Source organism: Pipistrellus hanaki (genome assembly GCF_964339955.1).
Source record: "Pipistrellus hanaki genome assembly, chromosome: 14".
In the NCBI taxonomy this organism is placed as follows: domain Eukaryota; kingdom Metazoa; phylum Chordata; class Mammalia; order Chiroptera; family Vespertilionidae; genus Pipistrellus; species Pipistrellus hanaki.
This window is the reverse complement of record NC_140516.1, coordinates 16,902,806-16,926,022: the sequence shown is the minus strand read 5'-3', so window position 1 is coordinate 16,926,022 and position 23,217 is coordinate 16,902,806. Positions and strand designations below refer to the sequence as shown.

The 23,217-nt window shown below is 56.3% G+C and overlaps 1 protein-coding gene across 6 annotated transcripts in view; it reads left to right on the top strand.

Annotated features, from left to right (window-relative positions):
* The first annotated feature begins 3,479 nt into the window (after nucleotides 1–3,479).
* ADAMTS14 (ADAM metallopeptidase with thrombospondin type 1 motif 14) overlaps nucleotides 3,480–23,217 on the top strand; it is a 79,365-nt gene continuing 59,627 nt past the window's right edge. For 3 of the 6 annotated variants that reach the window (XM_084903683.1, XM_084903682.1, XM_084903680.1), the window contains exons 1-2: nucleotides 3,481–3,883; nucleotides 5,864–6,294. In XM_084903683.1, coding sequence (XP_084759809.1) covers nucleotides 3,556–3,883; nucleotides 5,864–6,294 — 759 coding nt within the window. In that variant the 5' untranslated portion in view covers nucleotides 3,481–3,555. Of the gene's footprint in view, nucleotides 3,884–5,863; nucleotides 6,295–23,217 lie in introns of all 6 variants that reach the window. The other 3 variants (XM_084903684.1, XM_084903681.1, XM_084903685.1) reach the window with 2 other exon arrangements.

Here is a 23,217-nt window from a genome sequence, read left to right as displayed (position 1 = left end):
CATGCCAAGGCCCAGCTGGTCGCTGGTCACACCAGAGGTTATAAGAAAGGGACCCTCTGTGTGTATTTCAGGGTAACATGCAAAGTGCTTAGCATAGCAGCTGGTACTCAACCAAAGACAGCCACCTGCTGGGCCTCCGGAGCGGTGACTACACCGTGCCTGCCGCTGTGCAGCCCGCACACCCTCCCTCAGGGGTGCCTGGCCTCTCAGGCCGACATTCTTGTTTCCTTGTGATTGGGGGCATCTATGCCTCCCCCTGAGGTGTGGGGCTTTGTCTCAACCTCATACCCTCTCATCTTCCTCTTGGAAGGCAGAGCAAGGGACAGGGAGGGAACTGGGGAGAAGCTGTGCTTCTGCAGGTGAGAGGGCCAGGGCCTTGGTTTTGAAGCCGGGGTCCTGGCCCTCCTCTAAACTAGCTGTGTGACCAGGGGCCAGTCCCTTCCCCTATACACTGCCGTGTATAAGGGGGGCGAACAATGGATTGGAGACTGTGTCAGAGCACCTGTATTTCCAGCTTGGGTTTTGTGCTCCAGAGAGGATGGGCTGCAGGCCAGGACCGCCTTCCCCCGCAGGGGGGCGCTCACTCAGGGTGTCTGTTCCCACCTCCATGCCTGGGCTCATTCAGAAGCACGTCCTCTCCTCCTCTCCTGGGGGCTTAGCTCAGACCCACATCTTCCGGGGAACTTTCCGCTGTGCCCCTCTCCCTCCAAATCCCCACAGCCCTGCGTGCCCTGCTTCTTTATCCAGAGCAGGATCCCCCTCCCCGGATCATGTGTTCTTCAGGCTTTCCCACGCACCTGTCATGCCTGCCGACCGGCTGCTGACTGTATGCAGGGCGAGCTGCACCTGTCCCGCTCCTGCCAGGGCCCTGGACTGAAAGCCTGTTGCATAGGACTGTCAGCAAGAGAAGCACCCAAGCCATTCTCCTCCGTGCAAAACCCCGAGGCGAGGAGAGGACCCGGAAGGTGCCCACAGGAGAGGGTTGCCAGCTGATGCCAGTACACTTCTTTGCGCTGGCCCTGCTCACCTCCACCCGGCCATTCCCCCACCTTCTGGCCCAGACGCTGAGCTGTGCTCCTGTGTTCCCTCTCCCTAACAAAGGCTTCCTCAGTAGAAAAGAACTTGGACATCCAATACTTGCCAACAAAAGCAACCATTGTAGCCCTGGGAAGGGAGTGGGGGTAGCGCATCAGGGTGAGGTTTTGCTCTCTGCTTGCCAAGACTGGCTCCAGGGAGGGCCCTAGCCCCACCGTTCCTGCGTCAGGCGGCTGGGGTCCCAGTGGTCTGTCCCTCTTGACTTACCAAGTCTGAGGAAGGAATGGGGCGGAGTCTGGGGAGGGGCCTCAGGCCTGAGTTTCCCAGGCAAGCTTCTCTGAGATGGCCCGCAGCAGGCAGAGGATTGGCAATCATAGGCCATAACTTTTCCCTTCCGTCCCCACAGGGCCCCCACTCTGCAGCTGGGAACACTGAGGCCCTGGGAGGGGAGGCGGTTCTATCCGGAGCTCTCTCAATGGGTTCCCGGAGCGCCCGAGTGGACACAGTTCCAGGCCTGGTCATCTCCTGTTCCCACGGACACACATGTACCCCTCGCATTCTTGCTCCATCAGCCTTCACACACAAAACCACAGTCTGGCTCTGGACTTCACAGATTTTAAAGGAACAGAAAAATGGAGAAAAGGAACTCTATTCTTCCCGAACCTAATACAGATTAGTTTGGCGGTGCCATTTCCAAATACAGTCAGCTGTCCATATCTGCAGGTTTTACATTCAAAGACTCAATCAACCACAGATGGAAAGTATTTGGGGGGAAAATTACAGAAAGCTCCAAAAGCAAAACCTGAATTTGCCACATGCTGAGCACTAGGCTGAGTCCATGTGAATGAAGTGGTGTGTATGTACACTCGGTAGTAGCCTATGTGCGAAGATGGATTACATGTGTATACTATGCCATTTTACATAAGGGACTTGAGCATCCATGATTTTGGCATCTGTGAGGGTCCTGGAACCATCTCCCAAGGATACAGAGGGAAGACTGTAACCGGATGCTCTGGTCTTGCTTGGAATAGAACACACTCTGCATTTCCACAGGTCTCTAGAGTTTGCATCTGTGACTCGAGGATCCCTCAGGATTTCCCGTTTGACAGAGAGCTACTGCAGCCTGAAGGAAAATGACGTGCCCATGGTCTGTACTTGGCAAAGTCCAGCCTAGAACAGTCTCCTGATGGCCAATCTTGCTTCTCTCTTCCACTCAGCACCAGGCTCTTGGGTTCTGATTCCAGCTACAAATGTGTGACCTGGGATACTCACCTGCTTCATAAGAGCACTGACCTTCCAAAACCTCAATGTCATTTCATTTATTCCACAGGCACTACCTATGGGGAGTCTCCGAGCCAGGTGCTGGGGTCCTGGGGATGAAGACTCCAGCTCTCCGCCCACAAGGCAGGAGCATATTCAGAGCCCAGCGAGGGTGCAGATTGGGACACCTCTCGTGGGGAGAAGAGGGAAGGAACCCAAGTCCTTTCTCAGGGTACCCAGGGATCCCCAAGCGAAGTCAGGTTAGAGAATTTCCATCCTCAAGTTGACCTCCCTTTAAGAAAGCCCTACAGCACATTGCTTGAACTCAAAGGCAGAAAGATTAGGGTCTTGATACACTTTCCACAAAGATTCTTTATTCCACAGTTCTCAAAAAAAAAAAAATCCTATTCCCTCCTTTGGATTGCTTGAAATATAGCTCATTTGCAAATCATTAAGAACACATTTATAGAGTAAAACTGGAGCGCAGAGCAGGAGTTGGGCTGTTGGCAACACTGCAAACCCAGCATCCACTCTCATCTCTCAGACTCTTGTGTTCCCCACCTTAGGCTGCGTGGCAGGTGCCAGGGGTGGAAATAGATGTTATTTATTGAACACCTACTACGTGCTGTAATTAACACCCATTTCATGGATGAGGACATGGAGGCTCAGAGCTAGGGTTTCCATCAGGGCTGTCCTAAAGCCAGGGCTCTCTCTTCACCTGGCTCAGCCCTGCTCTTCTTGACCGGGACACAGGCCAGTCACACAGCGCTTGGGGCCCAGGGAGCTGTAGTCTGCAAACTAGGTAGATCCAAGCGGTCCGGAGGTTAGTGGGGGCATTAAGGAAACACTCTGGGGTCGCTCACCCTCTCCCCTCTTAAATGCAGTCGGAAGTCCCTTCTGCCCTGCGGCTCTAGAGCGCTGCGCTGGTTCAGCAAGGGGAACGGAGGAGCCTGGGAAAGCAGCTACGGGCTGTCACTGCGGGAGAGCCCCGGCGGCTGGCGGGACCCTCGCCCAGTACTCCCGGAGCCGCAGCTGTGGCTCCGCGTGGCACTTCCGATCCGGCGGGGCCGCACGCCACCGCGCTCCCCAGCTCCGCGCCCCGCCCCGCCCCCGAGCGCGGCGCCCCCCGCTCCGACCGGCGCCCGGCCCCGCCCCGCCCAGTGCCCACCCCCGGCCCGCCCCGCCGCCCCCTCGCCCGCTCCCGCGCGTCCCGGAGCCTCCCGGCGCGGGAGGACCGGCCAGCAGTTGGCACCGGGGGCGATGGCACGTTGGCTGCATCGCTCTCCCGCCGCCGCCAGCCTCGGGCGCCCGGAGCCAGCGGTCCAGGCGGCGGCGCCGCGCCGGGGACCGGGAGCGGGAGGGCGGGAGGCGACGGGGCTGGAGGCGGCGGCGGCGGCGGAGGCCGGCCAGCAGGCGCTCCGGCAGCCCGGGGCGCGCCCCAGCCGCGTCCGCAGCCCGCAGCGCGGGGCCCCGGCGCCCGGCCGGCCCGCGTCCCCGCGCGGCCACATGGCTCCGCTCGGCGCGCTGCTCGCCTGCCTGCTGCCCCTGCACTGCGCGCTCTGCGCCGCCGCGGGCAGCCCGACCCCAGGTGCGTGCGGGCGGGCGCGGAGGGTCCGGGGTGCACGCGGGGCAGGGGCAGGGGGACGCGCTGGTGCCTGAGGGGCTGGCCGAGCAGCGTCCTAGCCTGTCGGTTCGGAGGCCGTGCGCACACTGGGGCTAAGCTCTGCGTTCTCCGCTGTGCACCGACGCTGTCCTGTGATTTCTCTAACTTTCTGGCACCAGTTTGGGAGAGACAACAGAGGAGAGGATTTGGGAATAGAGATTCTCTTCTTAGGGGTTGTACATCTTGGTCGCTGTGGGTAACTCTCTCTCTCTCTCTCTCTCTCTCTCTCTCTCTCTCTCTCTCTCTCTCTCGTATGTTTTTCTCTTTCAGTGTCTTCTCTCTCCAACTTGTATGCATGTGTGCACATGTATGCAAGTGTCTGTCACACACATAGAATCAGGCTGGCAGGTGGCTACCCTACACCCCAGTGGACACACCTGCGCAGAAACACACATTCCTTCCTCGCCCCAGCATTGTCACGCTCTGTTCACACACAGGCCAGACACACTTCACCCTCACCCGGCAATGTGGGGGTGCCCTCCTGGTGGCTCTGAACACTGAAAGGCAGCTCCCATAATTCCCAGGCAGGGTGGCTGCTTGTGTGTGAGCTTCTGCTCATGTGCTGAACGGACCCCTCCAGCTGGAGTCTTGGGGCTCCTGTGCTGTGATGGGTAAACCAGAGGAGAGCCGGCCATGGGGGGATTTTCAGGACACATCATTTTCCGGATTTTATCAGTGCTGTGAGGGGGGCTGGGGAGGCAGGAGATAGAGCCGTGTGGAAATGAAAATTCCTCCCAAGCCCGGACCCATGAATCACCAGGCCTGGGAGCCAGGGAGCTGTCATTCCTGCCTGGCCTGGCCGGGGCTCAGGGAGGGCTGTGTGAGGACGGGGCCGCTGGCATGCAGCCTGGAGCAGGGGGCCATGACCTCACACTTAATTCAGCCCTAGTGGGCAGGTCATCCTGGGCGTCTTTTTTATTTTATTTTTGAAGATCTATACTTAACCGGCTTGGGGCTGGGCCATGTAGAAATCTCGGCAGCCACTGTGCTGCTTAAAAAAAGTTTTCTTTCTAAACATGGAAAAATATAGAACTTGTATTCCCTCCCTCCCCTCTCCGGCTCCTCCTCTCTCCTTGACGCGTGCCCAGGATCCCCTGGGTTTCTAGGTGTGTTTGTTTTGCCAGCTGCGTTCAAGGAGCTTGGTGAGGAGGGCCCTGCCCCAGGCGGGTCTGGTGACTTCAGCACACTGGGAATGTTTGGGCAGACCCTGGCTTTGCCCTGGGGGCTTTGGGGAAATTTCATTGCTTTCTGCAGTGCTCAGGGTTGGAAGGAAGGCTTGCTGCTAGAGTGACAGGACTCTGCTTGGCATTATTTGTTTTCTTCTGCTAAGCTGAAAAGGACCTGGGAACTCCCGGAAACAATGTACGTCTACAAAGTACTTGAGCACCATTCATCCGAGTGCAGAGATCCGGGGGCTCAGGAGCAAGAGATGAGAAAGGGATGAACTTGGGCTCAGGGTCCCTTCAAGGTGACACTCCGAGTTGCAGAAGGCCCCGATCAGCCCTGCTGGCCAGCCAGACCTAGGGTGCATGAATTTTGTGCACCGGGCCTCTAGTTCCTCAATAAGAGAGAACAGAATATCCTACAGGTATACCACTATTTTTTTTTTTATGTTATTGATTTTTCACAGAGAGGAAAGGAGAGAGATAGGGAGCTAGAAACATCAATGAGAGAGAGTCATCGATCAGCTGCCTCCTGCACATCCTCCACCGGGAATGTGCCTGCAACAGGGTACATGCCCTTGACCGGAATCGAACCCGGGACCCTTCAGTTCACAGGCCGACGCTCCATCCACCGAGCCAAACCGGCCTCAGCTATACCACTAATTTTAAAGTTGGCAGTGGGATGTGGCTTTCCCTTACCTTCGCACAGCCCGTCCTGAAGTAACACCTTGTTTGCCTCCAGCAGAGCGGCCCCTCTCCGGAAGGCTCCGTGACTATGGCGTGACCGTGCCCCGCAGCACAGATTTCCGTGGACGCTTCCTCTCCCATGTGGTGTCCGGCCCAGCCGCGGCCTCTGCAGGGAGGGCGTCAGAGGACAGGCCGCCGGCACCGCCCACACACGCTGGTCACCCTCGGGTGGCCCGCAGCCCCCTGCGCCCCAGGGGAGCCACGCCACGGCCTGACCGGCTCTACTTCAATGTCACCGTGTTCGGGGAGGAGCTGCACTTGCGCCTTCGGCCCAGCCGGCGGCTGGTGGTGCCCGGAGCCTCCGCAGAGTGGCAGGAGGACTTCCGGGAGCTCTTCCGACAGCCCTTGCAGCAGGAGTGCGTCTACACCGGGAGTGTCACAGGCATGCCGGGGGCAGCCGTCGCCATCAGCAACTGTGACGGATTGGTAAGGGACAAGCCTCTCCTCAAGCTGCATTTTCCCCCTCTCCCCAGTCTCCGAGCCGGGCAGACCTGGCTTCCTCCTTAGCTGCCCTGTGTCTGGGGACTCCTGTGGGCAGGTTATGTGGTCTGGACTGTGCTGCTTTCCAAAGAAAACCCCACATGCCCTGCTGGCACCAGGTTTGTGCTCTGCCAGGTGGGTGGCGGTCCAGCTAAGGATGATCCCTTATCCTGCCCGTCCCCTCACCATCTTCAGACAGGACGAGGCCACAGCCTCGCTGGCATGGATCTCTGAGCCCAGACACACACATGGGTGAGGGAGGCGGGCTCTGCTGGGATTGATGCTTTGGCTAAGTGACTTGCCTTCCCTGTGGTTCTTCCCTGTGTGAAAAGTGAGGGCTTTTTCGTTCTGTACATGCTTATTGCGTGTGCCCTCTAGGCCAGCTCTGCCCAGGCCCTGGGGCCACAGGGGGCTGAGGCAGACACAGTCCTGGAGCGGACCTGCTGGTGATGATCACATGACCTGCCTTCCTGGGCAGCACAAGTGGTGCTCGCACCTGCCTGGCTAGTGGTCCAGCCTCTGTCAGTGTTGGTGGCTATTATTGCTCCTGTGATGTCCCCCCCCCCCGCTAACTCTGGTCCCTGAAGCCAGCCTGCTCTTTCTGCCTGCCCGCTCTGCTCTGTGAGTTCCCTTTCTTAGGACCTGCTCCCTCCTCCCACGCATCACTGCCAACCAGAAAGCCATGAGTGGCTGCTCTCTTTCTCACCCTCAGTTCCTGCTGCATCTTGGTCCCTTCCCTGCTCCTTCCTCAGTGTGCCAGGCCCTCCTGAGCCTGTGTGGCAGCCTCAGAGCAGTGGGCATTCTTTGCGTGGTCTCTCCTCGGTCAGGTATGAGCTGATGTGCCCCAGGAAAGGACCCATTTACCCCTTTGCCCTTCAGCTTTAAGAGAGGGATGAGTCATATGGGGGGATGGAAAAGGAGGGTTTTTCCTTATTGGCAGGGCTGGGGGCACTTCTCACCACCTTCCTATTCTTCAGAGGGATTTGCCTGCTGAATGGCTGCCTCTGTCTAGGCCTGTGCTTCTCAATCTTTCTTTCATCCTCGCGCCCCCTCCCAAAGGGCCTTCTTAGACATTTTTCCTAATGGCCACCCCATGAAATTTTAATACCATAGATAAACTGAATATATGTTTATAAACTGTATGTATATTTGTGCTTTACCTTTAATGATTAACTTTTTTGCCTTTCAAAGAACCAGATTTTGCCCATTGGAGGTGTCAGGGCCTCCCTTGAGAGGCTTGGTCTGAGCAGCCGTTGGTTCACAAAGTTGAGCGTGTGCTAGAATCACCTGGAACGCGAGGGTTCTGCAGAGCAGGCTTTGAGAAAGCCAGGATGTAAGGACAGCTGCAGAAGGCTGAGACCTTGTCCCGATGCCAGGGTGAGCCTTGGCCGCCGGCCCACCCTGGCTCAGCAGTTCCGGGCAGCAGGAGCCCTCTGCCAGCCTGCTGGCTAGCTAGCGCTGTGCTGTGGCCACACGTTTTGGTTGAAAATCCGAGGTGACGTTTGGAATCACCCAGGGATGCAGGGTCCGTGCAGAGGGAGAGGCAGGGAGCGCCGGTGCACACCGGCGGTGTGGCTGAGTGAACTCCTCCTAAGGCCATCGGCTATGTAGGCTGTCCACTGTGCAGTGACAGGGCGGGTCTCCCCCGGGTTTGACTGCTGCCATACATGAATACCGGAGACCACAGGCATCAGTGGATGGTAATCACATTAATAAAGTAACTATCCACCCCCGTGGTCCCCTGAAAACTCCCTTGTCATTGAACTAGTTCAGCAGCCCACTAATAAGTGGTCACTGACGGTTAGATGATGCAGGGATCATTCGTGACCATGACCCAGCACCCATGAAGCAAGGTCACGTGGCCTTGGGCAGTGCTACACAGTGACGAGCTGCACTCTGGTTGTTGGGGGTGGGAGGCTGTTCGAGGGGCCTGGGGCCAGGCATTGCAGCCGGTATGGCTGATGTTGGGTGGCCTCTGAGTAAACATTCTCATGAGCTGTGTGACCTGGGCAGGTCACTCTCCATCTCTGGGCTTCACTTATTTGTCCAAAGTGGGCCTGAGGCTCCCTGGCAGGTGGACATCGATTTGTTGTGATATTGGCAGAAGCTGGATCAGGTCTCAGAGGCTGTCCAGCGAGGGGCTTCTGGAGGCCTGCACTGCAGTGGAACTGAGGCTCGCCTGGTCCCCTGCCTTTGGTCAGGGATAGAAATGGACCCCACAGGGCTGAGCCTCAGGCTGGGCCTCTGCTTGTGCCCTTGACTGTCTCTAGAGGCCAGGCCCTCAGTCTGAATCCCAGGGGCCTCCCCATCCAGGTTCCTGAGGGGCCACACCCAGCACAGAGGCCTCCCCAGAGCAGAGGTTTCCTCACTCTGGCCCGTTCCAGAAACCTGCTCTGTGAGGGCAAGGGACTGTTGACCGAGTCCCAGCCGAGCCACCTTTGGACTCAGAAGGCTACTTACTGTGCAGCATTTCCATGATAAGATTTAACTCTGGGTCTCCTTGTGGTTTTTGGGTTTTAACCCATTTTCTTCAGCGTCTCAAATGCCAAAGTCATTCATTCCATAGAAAATACGAACTGAGCACTGGCCATGAGCAAGGCCCTCAGGGAGATAAAGGGAAACGAAGGTGACACAAATAAGAACAGGAGCAGGAATGAATCCTTCCCACGGCTCAGGCATAGCATGCATCTCGTCCCCGCACACGCACTGTCATGTGCTTTCATGAGCTGCCCCCGTGGGGTGGGTGAGGAAACAGCCGTGGGGAGGAAATCTGACGATAATGCAGACAGCTCTCTGTCACACAGGACTTGACAGTGTGCAAGGCCCTTCGGTTGTATGCACTGTGTAGGCAGATATTGCTATTACCCTGCTTTGTCCAGAGTCAGGTCCCTGCCCTCAATGAATTTGTGTGCCAAGCAATGGGGACTCCCTAAGTAGAGTCAACATGACCTTGTTGGTTTTTCAGAACACAGTGGGGTGGGAGCTCAGTAAATGGGAGTGATTATGACCTGAGGTGTCAGGGAAGATGGCATTTGAACTGGGCCTTGAAAGATGAGTGGAAGTTTGCTGGGTCCAAGGGGAGAGTCAGGCATTGTGGTCAGAGGACAGAGCTTCAGCAAGTGAGTGAGGCTGGATGAGGCCGGGAGGGGATCCGAGAAGACACTCTGGGCAGCTGGGTCTTGGTCTGACTGCGAGGAGGGCGGAATGGGAGAGAGGGAGGCCAGGGCAGGGATGCGGCAGCCTGCTATGGGAGAGGAATTTGGGCGGGGAGTTGGGAGATGTGGCTGTGTGACACTGGGCTTGCTGCCTTCCTCCTCTGGGTCTCACCTGCCTCCTGGGTATATCGCAGAGGCGGAAATGGGCGAGCTCAGAGCCCTGTCCTGCTCCGTCATTGGCTCTTTGTGTCAGGGGACGGGCCTTGCTGCAGGAGTTTGGAGCCCAGTTCTTGGAAACCCATAGTTGACTCCTCCCTTCCTGGTGGGTCTTGGGGCATGCTCGGTGCCAGGCCTGGGCTGGGCTGGTGGGGCAGAGAGGAAAGGCACCAGTCCTGAGGTTGGCCCTCACGGCCGAGCCAACGTGCCAGTTGTAAGATGGTCTGAACAAAGCCTTCTTGCCAGCCTTGCAGCCATTTGGCATCTTAGCTGCTCTGGTGAGAAGCACTGTGTCTAAACTGGTGGTCGATCTTTATTTTATCTGGAACCTATAATGAGTGGCCGTCTCCATCACCCCTTCCAATTCTGCTGCCATCCAGAGAGTCCCTCAGCTTTGGGCACCTGGGGCAGCCACTGGGGGGATTCTGTGCACTGCGGCTAGTGCACACCTGAACCTGAGCAATGGGTACGCTACCTCATTTCCCACCCGCTCTTCCGGAGGGCCTGTGTCACAGCTGGGGAGGGGGCTGGGAGGATCCAGACTGAGGGAGCGAGGACCCTGCCCTGGATGAGTTTGTAGGCTAATGGGGACCCAGATATAAAGCCAACAAATTAAAATTCTGTGAACCAGCAGCAGGAGGACCCATTAGTTTTGGTTAGGGCATCCAGGAAGACTCCCCAGAGGAGGTAGCATTGGCTCAAGATGGCTGCCTCTACCTCATAAACAGACCCAACCAGGAGGCCTAACACCTTCCTGGGGGAAATAGCAGACTTTAAACATTGTGAAGCCCTAGTTGGTTTGGCTGAGTGGATAGAATGTCGGACTCTGGGCTGAAGGGTCCTGGGTTTGATTCTGGTCAAGGGCACGTGCCTCGGTTGCAGGCTCCTAGGGCCTTGGCCTTGGTCAGGGCATGTGCAGGAGGCAGCAACCAAATCGATGTGTTTCTCTAACATCGATATTTCCCTCTGTCTTTCCCTCTCCCTCCACTCTCTCTAAAAGTTAGTGGGGAGATATCCTCAGGTGAGGATTAAAAATAAAGGAATAAATAAACAAGGAAGGAAGTGTGGGGCGCTGGCCAGCAGAGAGAACAACTGACTGAGACAAGCTTGAGGGCATTTGGGAGAATGAGAGAAGGGATGTGGGGGGACCAAGTCCTCCTGCGGTGTTTCCTCTGGGAGTGAGGGAACCCTTAGTCTAGGGTTCCAGATTAAGAATGTGTCCAGGCAACAGCAGCAGCCTGTACCCTTCAGAATCTCCACCGGGGGAGCCTGACCAGTCATTGCAACAGCTCTCCCCATGCTCCCGTGACCCCCGACCTCTGGGCAGGACCCCTGGCAGGGGGCCAGGCGCAGAACAGACCCTCTGCTGGTGGTTGTGCCTCTGAATTCCTGGGAGGAATATGGAGGCCAGGGGTTGGGGCCAGGTGTTGTGGGTCCTATAGGGGTTCTGAGGTACAGGAATGGGGTGAGCAGAGTGGGGTCCCTGCTTCTTTGTGGGGCCTTGTGCTCACTGAGTCCATCCAGAACCTGGGTCCTGGGCCTTGCTGCCCTGCACTGGGGTGACGAGGGCCTGGCCGCGCTGCCTCTGCGAGTCACGGGACTGGTGCGGAAGTAGCCGCACGTGTAAGATTTGTTACCATCTGGTTTCATTTTCCACCCTGTGCAGATGGTGGATTTTTAAAAAAAAAGGCCTCACCCGAAGATGTTTTTAGGAAGAGAGAGAGAGAGAGAGAGAGAGAGAGAGAAGGAGGGAGAGAGAGAGAAACATCAATGTGAGAGAAACAGCAATTGGTTACCTCCAGTATGTGCCCTGACCAAGGATGGAACCCACTGCAGCCTAGGAGTGAGCCCTGACTGAGAAACGAACCTGCCACCTTTTGCTCTACAGAACGACGCTCCAACCAGCTGAGCCCCCAGCCAGGGCTGCAGAGGGTGCATTCCTTGCAGGTTGCACTGAGATCCCTGGCAGACAGTGTGGGGAGAGGGCAGGGGAGGCTGAGTCCCAGCCCTTCTTGCCTCTGTCTAATATTGTACAAGTCACAGAGGCTCTCTACGCTCAGTCCTTTAATTTAAAATGGGATTATAATGGAGGGGGGCGGGGTTGGGATTGTTAGCTAAAAAGGTCAGGGGTATTTTTATGGGGTGACGAAATGCTCTAAAATGGATGGTGGTGGTGGTTGCACAACTCTACGCATATAACTAAAAGCCATTGCATCTACACTTTTAAATGCGTGAACTGTATGGCATGTGAGCTATACCTCCATGAAACTGTTATAAAAAGTGCCTGGCCCATACAAAGGCCAATGGCAGGCATTGTTAGTGGTCATTAAGAGGCCGCAGTCTAGGGTGGAAGGAAGGGTGGAGTCTCTGATACAGACTGGCTGTGTGGCCTAAGAATACGTTTCTAAATCTCTCTGCTTAGATTCCTCATCTGCAAGGAGAGGAGAAGAGCCATCAATTCTAAGGCTGCTCAGAGGATTAAATAAGATAATATAAAAAGGGAAAGGCCTGGTACCTGGGGATTGTTGTTAGTAGTAGCATTTATTACTTCTTTATAGTAACAAATGCAGTAATTCCAGCGTTCTTGTGGGAGTCTGAGGCCACCTGTGGGCCCAGGCTGGCCAGGCCTGTTTCCTTCGTGGCAGCAGCAGCTTTCTCTGAGGAAGGGGGCATGTGGTGCTTGCTCAGTGCACAGGACTGAATTTTACAACAGGGCTGTAGGACCCCAGGTGCCTTCCGGGACAGGAGGGGAGTGGGCTGTGGGGGTGGAAGGGGAGACTGAGAGGTGCTAAGTGGAGCATTCCCTTAACCATCGTGGGTCCCCGCCTAGATGCAGGCGTAGACTTTGACCCGGTCCCTCTCCCCCTGCACCCCAGAAGCCCACAGTTGAAAGAGAAGGCCAACGCACAGTAGAGAGTATGCAACAGGGCAGCCCACACTAACCCTGAGTGTTTTGTGGAGACCCAGGGAAGCGTACTGCACTCAGTGGGCGGCGTGGAGGTGATGGAGAGAGGTGCTTCCTGAGAAGGAAGGCTTCCTAAGGGAGGGAACATTTGGGCTGGGTTTTTACGCATCCGTAGGAGTTTTTAAAGCCCTGGTAGGCTCTATGAGCATCCTGCAGGCAAGGGGACCTGATGTCTTCACAGGATTCAAGGAATGGCAAGCCATCCCAGTTCTTCCGAGACGATAGTGCCGTGTGGAAAATCCCTGCCTCCCGTGGCTTAGCCCTGTCCCCGTGGCCACAGGGAGCACAGGTTTGTACGCAGGAGTCACGTTAGCATCTGGGGAAGGATCGCTCCCATGGCATGCTCGGGCGGCAGCTCTGCCTGCCGGTGGCTCATTGGTGTCCCGGTGCCAACCCTGTCCTCATTCTGGGGGCTGCTCCTTGCTGGCTGGGGAGTGAGCGGGCTGTCCTGGCCACTTCTTCGGAAGCCAGGCTCCCTCCTGCTGCCCAGCCCTGCCCTTGGGGATGTGGAGGGTGAGGCCTGGAGTTTCACTCAGCTGTCCTATCCCCATACATCCTGGACTGCAGGCTGCTTGCACTCACATGTCTGTGCTGAGAATCCTGAGGCCCACATTGGTGTAGGCCTCACCTCCTACTCCACCTGTACCTCCAGCCTCTCCCCCAGCCAGGCCAGAGCGCTCAAGCCTTGTGGCCATTTAGTTCTCAGAAATCAGAGACTGTCTGGCATTCCGCATGCCTCTGAGTGCGGAGCACAGGGTTGGGCCATGGGCTGCGGCAGGTCTTGACTTCAGATGCCTCCAGAGGAGGGAATGCAGGAAAAGAGAAGAGGGTCAGCTACCAGCAGGGAAGGTGGGGTTGTGCAAATTGGAGAGGATGGTGCCCTCTAAAGGGAGTGGCATTTGGTGGCGAAAAATCATTGAATATTTTAAGGAGAAATCAGAAATAGGGATTTTTAAGCCAAGTGGCCTATTTACGCAGAGTGTTCTGTTTTTTAACATGGCAGGGCTGCTCGCCAGAGGCCAGGGGCAGCCCATGTGCGGCAGTGTGTGCAGGGGATGAGAGTGTGGTCCCTGGAGCCAGCTGTCTGGGTTGAGATCCGAGCTCTGCCCTGTACATGCTGTGTGTGGCCTTGGACAGTTTCCAGATCTCTCTGTGCCTCAATTTCCTCATCCGTAAAGTAAGGATTGTAATAGTAGTCACTTTATAGAACGGTCACATGTACAGGGCTTAGCTCAGTACGCCATCAATCCAGCAGCGTCAGCATTGCCTTTAAAATATATTTTATTTATTTTTTTACAGAGAGGAAGGGAGAGGGATAGAGAGGTAGAAACATCAATGAGAGAGAAACATGGATCAGCTGCCTCCTGCACACCTCCTATTGGGGATGTGCCCACAACCAAGGTACATACCTTTGACTGGAATCGAACCTGGGACCTTTCAGTCTGCAGACCGACGCTGTATCCACTGAGCCAAACCGGCTTCGGCAGCATTGTCCTTAAATGATGTGGATTTACTGGTGGAGTTGGCTGCATCTGAGGGGATGGGGGCGGGAAAGAAGAAGCATTAAGAGCACCTACAGTGCTGCCACGGTGCCTAGATAAGTGTGGAAACTGAGGCAGAGCCCACGGCGGGTCGTTTCCAGATCCCTGGTCGCCCAGTCCGGTGCTCGTCTTGCTTCCAGAAGGCCCCGTGCCACCTGGGCCTGTCTGAGTGGACGGCGGGGTTTCCAGGCCTCGAGGTGCGTGATCCAGCAGCTTCAGCTCCCAGTCTCCCTGCAGCTGGGTCTTGCTGGAATAATAACTTATTTATGATATGGACTAGAAGCCAGACATCACCTCACTGCCTCTCCTCTGAGCAAAGCCAGACTCCCATTCCAGTACGGGCCGGTCTGGGGGCACTTTCTATTTTTCTTCCCTGGCATCTCGGGGCTGGCTGGAGCGCTGAGCGTGCTGGGGGCCGCCCTTGCCTTCCATCTGCGTCCCAGTGTCGGTGTGGCAGAGGCTCAGGGCGGGGCCTCGGGAGGGCCCAGGGGGTCTCTGCATTCCCTGGACCCTACACTGCGAAGTTCCCGAGCCACCCGCCAGGCCCAGCATTCCGTTTCCAGCCTGCGGGCCTTGCTCAGCCTTCAAAGCCCACGATAGTCCCAGGAATGCTTGCCGGCCCCGGGCAGCTCCCCGGAGCTCCTCATCGGCACAAACAATCCTCGTGTTATGATAACCTCCGAGGGCGCATCCCGGCTCAGCGCCATTTCCACGAAACCCTGCCTTCGGCCTGAGTGCACACAGCTGGCCGTGGAGGCCTCTCGTTCCCCTCTTCACTCTCCAGACCAGAAAGCCGAGGCTCGGGGAAGGGAAGGATGGTCGTGCAGTAGGCGATTATCAGGGCCAATGGAGCCTGGTGCCTGACTCCCCGTCCAGTGCTCCCCCCTTCCCACTCTGGGCCCCCATTCCAAGTCAGTGGAAAAGTGGAAAAGACGAGCAAATATGAATAGAGATGCAAGGCCATCAGCCTTGTGATGGCCATGATGCCGTGGCCTGGCATCAGCTTGACAGCACGCGTGTGAAAGAGACTGGTCCAGGGGTTGCCCTGCGGGGTGCCCTGTGGGGGCGCCCTGGGAGACCTGGGCCGGGGTCCCAGGTGAAGGTGTTTACGAGGCTCCCACTGTGAGGGCCATTGTTTTCCTAAAACTGGGAGGCCAACTAAGAAAAAAAAAAAAAATGTCAACAGCCCCTTTGGCGGGACCTGAAGCTCAAAAGGAACCTGGCGTTTCTCAGCCCCGAGTGAGCACCGTCGATGTTTTATCCGCTTTCAACCTACTGCAGGGCAGCGGGCTGCTGCTGTGTACACCCGGCTGGTCCTGGAACATTACAAACCCCGCAGCCTCGTGTTCTCCTGCTTCTGCAGCCCCGCCGAACAGGCCCCTCTGAGGGAAACCTCGGAAGGTGGGAACTTTCGTCAGGACACGCTCGGCTGAATGCACACCCTGTTCCCCACGGGCCGCTGGAGGCCCTTTGTCAGCCGTGGCTTCTGAGCCAGCCAGGCATGTATGCCTTTGATCTCCCAGAACACACCCGCCCCCCCACGCCACCCGGGCCCACAGGAGCGGTCCTTTCCGCCCCCGAGGCTGGCAGCCGCGCGCACTCCCAATTAGCTCCTCCGGCCCAAAGGGGCCTTGTGTGCGCAGCCCCGAGACTGCTGGCCGGTGTGCTGAGTGCTTCATGCTTCATCACCTCATAACTCACGGCCCCTGCATGGGGAGGCTCTGGGTGCAGCGCGGTCCCCTAAGCCGTGGCCAGTTTGTGGGAAAGCAGGTCTCTCACGAAGGCCCATAGCCCAGGGGCATTTGCCTTGGAGGTTTGGAGCCAGGGATGCTTGTTGGATATGTTTTGTTCCGAAGCTGGTCACATGGCGGGGATCAGTCCTCTGCATGTCCTATGTCTGTCTGTTCCTCAAGCAAAGGACAGACGTGTGTCGGCAAAAGGGACAGACAGACATACCCCCCGAGAGCTCCTGGGGGCACGGAGGAGGGAGAGATGATGGAAGGCATTTGAGCAGGGCTGGAAGGGCATTCCTGGCGGAGCTCACAGCGGGGGCAAAGGCCTGGGGCCATGTGGACACCTGAGGTTCAGAATAGGTCCCTGAGCTGCTGGGGTGGGGCGGCACCGGGGCACAGGGCCACGGGGGCATGGAGGTTGTTGCAATTGATTCCAAAAGACAAAGAAACAGGGCTTGATGGGAAGAACAAGTGCCAGGTGGTCCGAACCACCCTGCTGTCCCTCCAGGTGATGGACATGGTCTCCTTAACTGATCTCCCCCTTCCATCCCTTCAACTCTTCACCCAGACATCCACCCCCCCCCCCCCTTCCCCAATACTCCCTGGGAGCAGCTCCGTGAGCCCTTCCTCCTGCGACCTCCTCTGCTCCTCCCTCCTTGCTCCCGATGCCTTTGCTGGGACACCCCTCCCCAGACACTGCCCGCACCTTCCCCTCATCCTCCTCAGGCCTTTGCTCAGATGTCTCCTCCTTAGCACATCATCCCTGACTCACTTATTTAAAATATCTCACACACACACACACACACACACACACACACGTTTTCTCCTCTGCTTGATTTTTCTCCATGGCCATTTCCGTGTGGTGTGCCATGTTTTTACCTAGCTCCCCCTTGAGGTGAGGAGGAATTTTTGACTTTGACCTAGGCACCTAGAACAGGGCTGCTCAGTGCATAACTGATGAATGAATGGATGAATGAATGAGTAGATATATAGTTGCAGACAGAGGTTAGGAGAGGTAAACTTGCAGAGATATGAACACGTAAAGTGAGTCCAGAATGGCCGGAGCGGCTGGCATGTGGGCATTGTGTTGTTACCGACCAAGGACTCGGCACAGACGAGCTTTGATGAAGTGTCTGAGTTCTAACGAGTCTGGAAAACGTGCTACTGTGCTGGGCCCTGGGCAGGAGGAAGGACAGTGGCGGCCTCATTTGATGGCGATTTCCAGCTCCCCGGGGCTCCTCCCCCTGTGCGGAGGATGGGGGGCGCCTGAGGGGGATGTGTATAGAGCTGGGCCTTGGTGGCCGATCTACTTTCTGTCCTCCCATGCTCACCCTCCTTCTGTAGGGAACCTTCACCGCCCCCCCCCCACCTGTATATCCCTCATTTATCACTCACCACAGACCGCCGTGTGTCAGATTAAGTGGGAAACATTTTACATGCGTGATCTCATGTGGGGGAGACCCGGTTTAAAACCAAGCCAACATCTCTCTGGGCCAGGCTAAGGGACCAGAGGGGAGGCCTGGCTGGAGCAATGATCTGGAACAAGCGGCCTCAGCCTTGGGAGGGACCGGCTGCCTCTTCTCCCTGGGTCTGTCCCGCCATCAGCTGGCTTGCTTCTGAGCCATGTGTCTTGGGCTGCAGGGCCTCAATGCAGGGGCTGCTGCTCAGCCTGGGGCCTGGCAGCCGCCCGCCCGCCCGCCGTCTGGCATGAGAGGACTGCTTCCTGTCTCCTCGTCCTGAAGCTGCCGCCTCTGCTGCCAGGACTCGTGGCCAAGCAGGGGGCCAGGCAGAGCTCCCAGCCAGAGCTTGGTGGGCCGTGGTGGTGACCAAGGGAGAAGCCTCAGAGCCACGCGGCTCCTGGGCACGGGGCATGGAAACTGGGGGTGGTTGCCAACCTGGCAAAGCCTGCCTTGGACTCTGGGTGGGCTCCAGGGTGGGGGTTTGCAGCCCAATGGGGAGCCGCTGACACCTGCAGTGTGAGGCCCTGTCCTGCCCCTGGGCCAGCCAACCCACTCTAGGGTGTCGTCACACAACTGAGCACCTTTCCTTTAAGAGCATTTGCCAAGCTCTTGAAGACTCAAGCAACGGTGCTTTCCACAGGCCAGAGGACAGAATCCATCACCGCCTTCATCTTCATCATCATAGAGGTACTGACGTGCAGACTCCCCAGCTGGGGCGGCTGTGACATCATTGATCTGGCTCTCCAGCAGACAGTCCTCCTTTCCCACCTCCGAGACCCCCACCCTGCTCAGGGGAGTTTTTAGTCAATTATTCTTCACTCACAGTGGAGTCCCACCTCGAGGGGAGGTGATGGCTAGGCCCTAAGACAGCACCGAAGGCGCAGCTCCCATGTGGTCCAGGGGGTCCTTGGTCGTGCTCGGCCTGAGGAGAGGCTCACAGCGGAAGAGGGGCGCCGTAAGCTGGCCTGTCCAGACTCCGTCCCCCCAGCCCCTCGGTCAGGGCTTGCACCCTTTGCCCTCTCCCTCCCTCTCTGCCTTTCTTGCCCATTTTTTGCATCATAACAAACGCTTCTGGTTCGACATGCCATGCTGCTGCGGCTGTCTTTGTGGAACATGGACGATCCCTTCCTCTGAGCACCATTCCTTTTTCGGAAGCTTCCAGAGTCTAGACCATCGGCTCAGGCCCTGGCAGCGCGTTAGAATCTCCTGGGCAGGGTTGAGAAAATCCGTTGCCCCATTGCTGAGCTTTGATTCGTTGGTCTGGGGTGTGGCCTGGACGGCAGTAGTTCTGCAAATTCCCGGCTGATTCCAATGGACATGTAGGGCTGAGACCCACTGGCGTAGCCTTCTGAGTTTGACGGAAAAGTTAGGGTCACCTCCGGGGGGACCAGGAGAGGCAGGTTGAAGAAGGAAGGAAAGGTGGTCAGCCAGCCTGCGGTGGGCCGGGCCTCAGGAGGGGCATCCTCTTCCTTACTTCAGTCCATCTTCTCAGCAGTCCTTTGGCTTCAGACGTGGAAACAGAGGCTGGCAGAGGGCCCGTGTCACCAGCTGGGAAAGACCGGCTGGCTGGAGGCCCAGGTGCGTCCCACCCAGGCAGACCCTGCACCAGAACTACTTTGCAGGGGGGTTGGATGACAGAAGGAGACCCCCATGCTGTCGGTCTCCCTTTTAAAACTTTGCTTAAAAAGAACCGTTGTACAGTCATGACCTGTGCATTGTAGCAGGCAGACATTCCATGCAGGATTGGCTTTCCCCTTCAGATAGGGGAATTACAGAAAAGTTGGAAAAGAGACGCTTAAAGAGAAGGAACTGCCTACAGTTCTGCCACCCAGAGACAACTCTCCCACAGCAGAGTGTTTCCGCCGACCTTTTATCTGTGCACGCTCCCCCTTCCCTCTGAAGTCACCCTGCACCTCACCCTCTTGGTGAGGACGCCTCCCCTGAGGGGTGCTCAGCCACAGGTATTCTTTACTGTGTACGGGCAGGGGGTTTGAGCGGGTCAAAGCCAGGCCCCAGTGGAGCCAGGAGATAGAGACAAGGCTCCCTGTGTTCCAGATGCTGCTTCTGGCACCCCTGTGTGAGCCTCTGGGCAAATCGCGCACGTGCATGGTCCTTGCTGCCGGGAGGGGTGCGGGGGGAGAGGCATTCTGGTGCTCTGAGTGCATTTCTCAGGGCAGCCCCACAGACAGGTGTGTGGTAATCTGGAAGCACAGGGATGTTAAGCGACTTGCAATGGTCTGAGAGGAGCAGAGCCCAGCTTCTGGCTCCGGAGTCTCTGCATTTACTCCCCACCCTCCCCACATCACTTCTCCCCCTGAGAAGGATTCTTGCTGCAAATGGACTGGGCCTAGCAAGACCTCAGTTGCCTTTCACCCAGCATCTCCCAGGGTGTGGGGCCTGCAGAGGTCATGACCCCAGGAAGTGCGGCCAACTGGTCACCCCAGATCACTGTCTCCAGTTAGTGGAGGCTCTGCTTCCTGGTGTTTCCTCCAGCCCTTTGGCTTGTGCTGGGAGCTCTGGTGCCGCCGGGTGGGTGTGGCTGGGTGTGCCAGTTGAGGACAAGCCTGGCGCTTCTCGGCTCCGTCCTCCAAGGGCTCTTCCTCCTGCCTGTTCTCAAGGCTGCAGCTTGGGGTGAATCAGCTTTCAGACTTTCCTTGGCGCGGGCCCTGGCCTTGGCGGCCCAGCCTCCAGCGGAGCGCCTGTGGCTTGGGGCTTCCACATCAGGTTTGGATTATAGGAATCTCAGCCGCCTCAGACTTTCATCCCAGCTCTGCTGACTCATGCTTTCGTGGTAGTGGGCCGTCTGTGCACCTTGTGTGTGTGTGTGTGTGTGTGTGTGCGCGTATCGTATGCCTGCACGTGTATTGTCTCTGTGTGTATGTTGTCTCACTGCATGTGTGTGTGTGTGATCTTGGTGCACGTGTGGCACCTCCCTGTGTATGTGTCATCTTTTTTTCATAGCTTCACTGAGGTAAAATTCACATGCCATGCAATTCACCGACTTAAAGTAGTGATTCAGGGGATTTTTATCATATGCACAGATTTGTATAATTATCACCACATTTAATTTTAGAACATTTCGTCTATCTCAAAAAAAAGTCCTATACCTTTTATTGTAGCTACCACCCCTTTAATCTATTACCCCACCCCCCAGCAATAATGAATCTACTTTCTGTCTCTGTAGATTTCCCTCTGTTCTGGACATTTTGGATAAATGTAGTCATATATATGCGGTCTTGGTGACTGGCTTCTTTCATTCCCTATAATGTTTTCAAGATTCACCATGTTACAGCATATATCAGCACTTCATTCCCTTTTAGAGCTGAATGATATTCCGCCGTGTGATATACCGCCCTTTGTTTATCCATTCATCAGTTGATGGACACTTGGGCTTTCTAATTTTTGGCTGTTGTGAGTAGTGCTGCAGTGAGAAGTTTTTGTGTGGACATATATTTTCATTTCTCTTGAGTATATAGCAAGGAGTGAACTCGCCTGGCCATGTGGTAACTCTGTTTAATATTTGAGGTACTTCCAGACTGTTTTCCAAAGTGGCTGCATCACTTTACATTCCCACCAGCAATGTGTGAGGGCTTCAATTTCCCCACATCTTGGCAACACTTATTACGGGACTTTTAAAAATATATATTTTATTGATTTTTGAGAGGAAGGGAGAGGGAGAGAGGGATAGAAACATCAATGATGAGAGAGAATCATCGGTTGGCCGCCTCCTGCATTCCCCACACTGGGGATCGAGCCTGTGACCCAGGCATGTGCCCGTGGCCGGAACTGAACCTGGGACCTTTTAGTCCGCAGGCTGACGCTCTATCCACTGAGCCAAAACGCTAGGGCTATGATGGGACTTTTTGATTCTAGCCAAAGGGGTATCTCATTGTGGTTTTGGGTTGCATTTTCCTACGGATAAATGATGTCAAGCACCTTTTAAAGCGCTTGTTGGTCATTTTGTATATATTCCTTGGAGCAACGTTTACTTGGATCCTGTTTCTACTTTTAAATTGGGTTGCTTGTCTTTTTATTATTGAGTTACATGTGTTCTTTCTATGTTCCAGGTACAAGTCCCTAATCAGGGGAGCAGAGGTTGGTCTCTCATGTCCTTATGCAACCCCAGCCCCATCACATCTAACTTGCACTGTTTGTTTCATGAAGACATAGGGCCATATAGAGCCCTGGCAGGAGTGGTGGTCCCAGGGTGAGGGGGTGTGTGGTGTGGGGCTGCCCCCCCCCCAGGTGTGCCCAGGGTGACCCACATGAGGGTCTAATCCCTGCAGGTTACCTTGGGTGGTGCAGCTTTCAGTTGAACGGACCCAACAGAAAGATGGATGGTGGGAGAGATGGGGAAGGATTTGAAAACCCCAATCCCGGGCCCTCCTCTTGATTTCTAACTTGAGGGGTTAGAACATGATGGTGCCATTTTCTGGGACGGGGTGGCAAAGGAGGAGGAGGAGGTCAGCTTTAAAGTTTGAGGCACCCGGCAGGGCTCAGGGTCTCTATCAAGGAGACTGTTGGACAATTCCACAGGGAATTCTGGGAGGGGTCCAGGCGGGGCTGTCATTTAGGAGCTATCTGAAAGTGCCCGGTATGGAGAGCCTTGTGATCATGGGAACTTCCCAGGAGAAATGCGTGAGCTGCGTGAGAGCAGGATGCGCTGAAATGGACGAGCTGCGTGAGACCAGGATAAAGAATTGGTTGCTGGCTCTGGCCACGGAGGTCACAGGTGGCCCTAACGAGGGTAGCTTCCGGGAAGTGATGGCTCTAGAAGTCCCTGTGGGATGGGCTGAGGAGAGACATGAGACCTGGAAGTGGAGGCCAGGTGGAGGCTGTGGCCGGGCCTGTGCTTCCTCCTGGACCGGGCTGGGAGGGAGGGGGTGTCACAGATGTGAGATCCCGAGGGCACCTGTGTGCCAGTGAAAATGACCGGGAGAGGGAGCGAGGGGATGCCCGAAAGAGGGGCAGTGATTGCCAGAGCTCAGTCCTTGAGGAGGTGAAAGGGGGTGTCCTGAGCACGGTGGTGAGAGAACCGGGGAGAGCCTGCCTGGTGGCGCCTGCTTTGTCCTTGAGAACAGGAGAGGGTACCAGGCTGGTGTGGCTCAGTGGTTGAACCAGGAGGTCGCAGTTTGATTCCCGGTCAGGGCACATGCCTGGGTTTTGGGCTCAACCCCCAGTTGGGGGCATGCAGGAAGCAGTTGTTCAATGATTCTCGTCATTGACATTTCTCTCTCTCCATCTCCCTTCCCCTCTGAAGTCAATAAAAATAAAATGCACTTAAAAATAAAAGAAACGGGAGAGGGTGAGAGGGCAGTGTTGGAGGTGGAAGCCGTTGGGAGAACCGGAATGCAGACATCACAGGGAGGGGCAGCCGAGTCCCAGGCAGCATCGCGCTGATGTGAGCATGGTGGTGGCTGATTTCAAGGGAGACCCGTGGGCACCATGTGCGCCGTCTCCGTCAGTGTGAAGGCGTGGAGTGCTTGGCTGGGTGGGTTGAACCAGGGCAGAGGCTTCTCTGGAAGAGTGGGTGGAGGGGAAGTGGGGAGAGTTATACGTGTTTGCAGAAGTATTATGCATCTACTGTAGACCAAGAAGTCCAAGGTGGTGTGTAGGGGATATGAGGACATTGTGTGGGGGGGCGGGAGAGGGGGAGGCAGGGAGATTGACAGTGATAGAGGGGTGAGGTCACACTTTGGAGGTCTTGGGGAAGAATAACGATAGCTGGAGCCAGCATGCTAGGGTGCAGTGAGCAGGCCCGTGGCGGAAGGGAAGGAGACTGCGGACATGGAGGCTTCT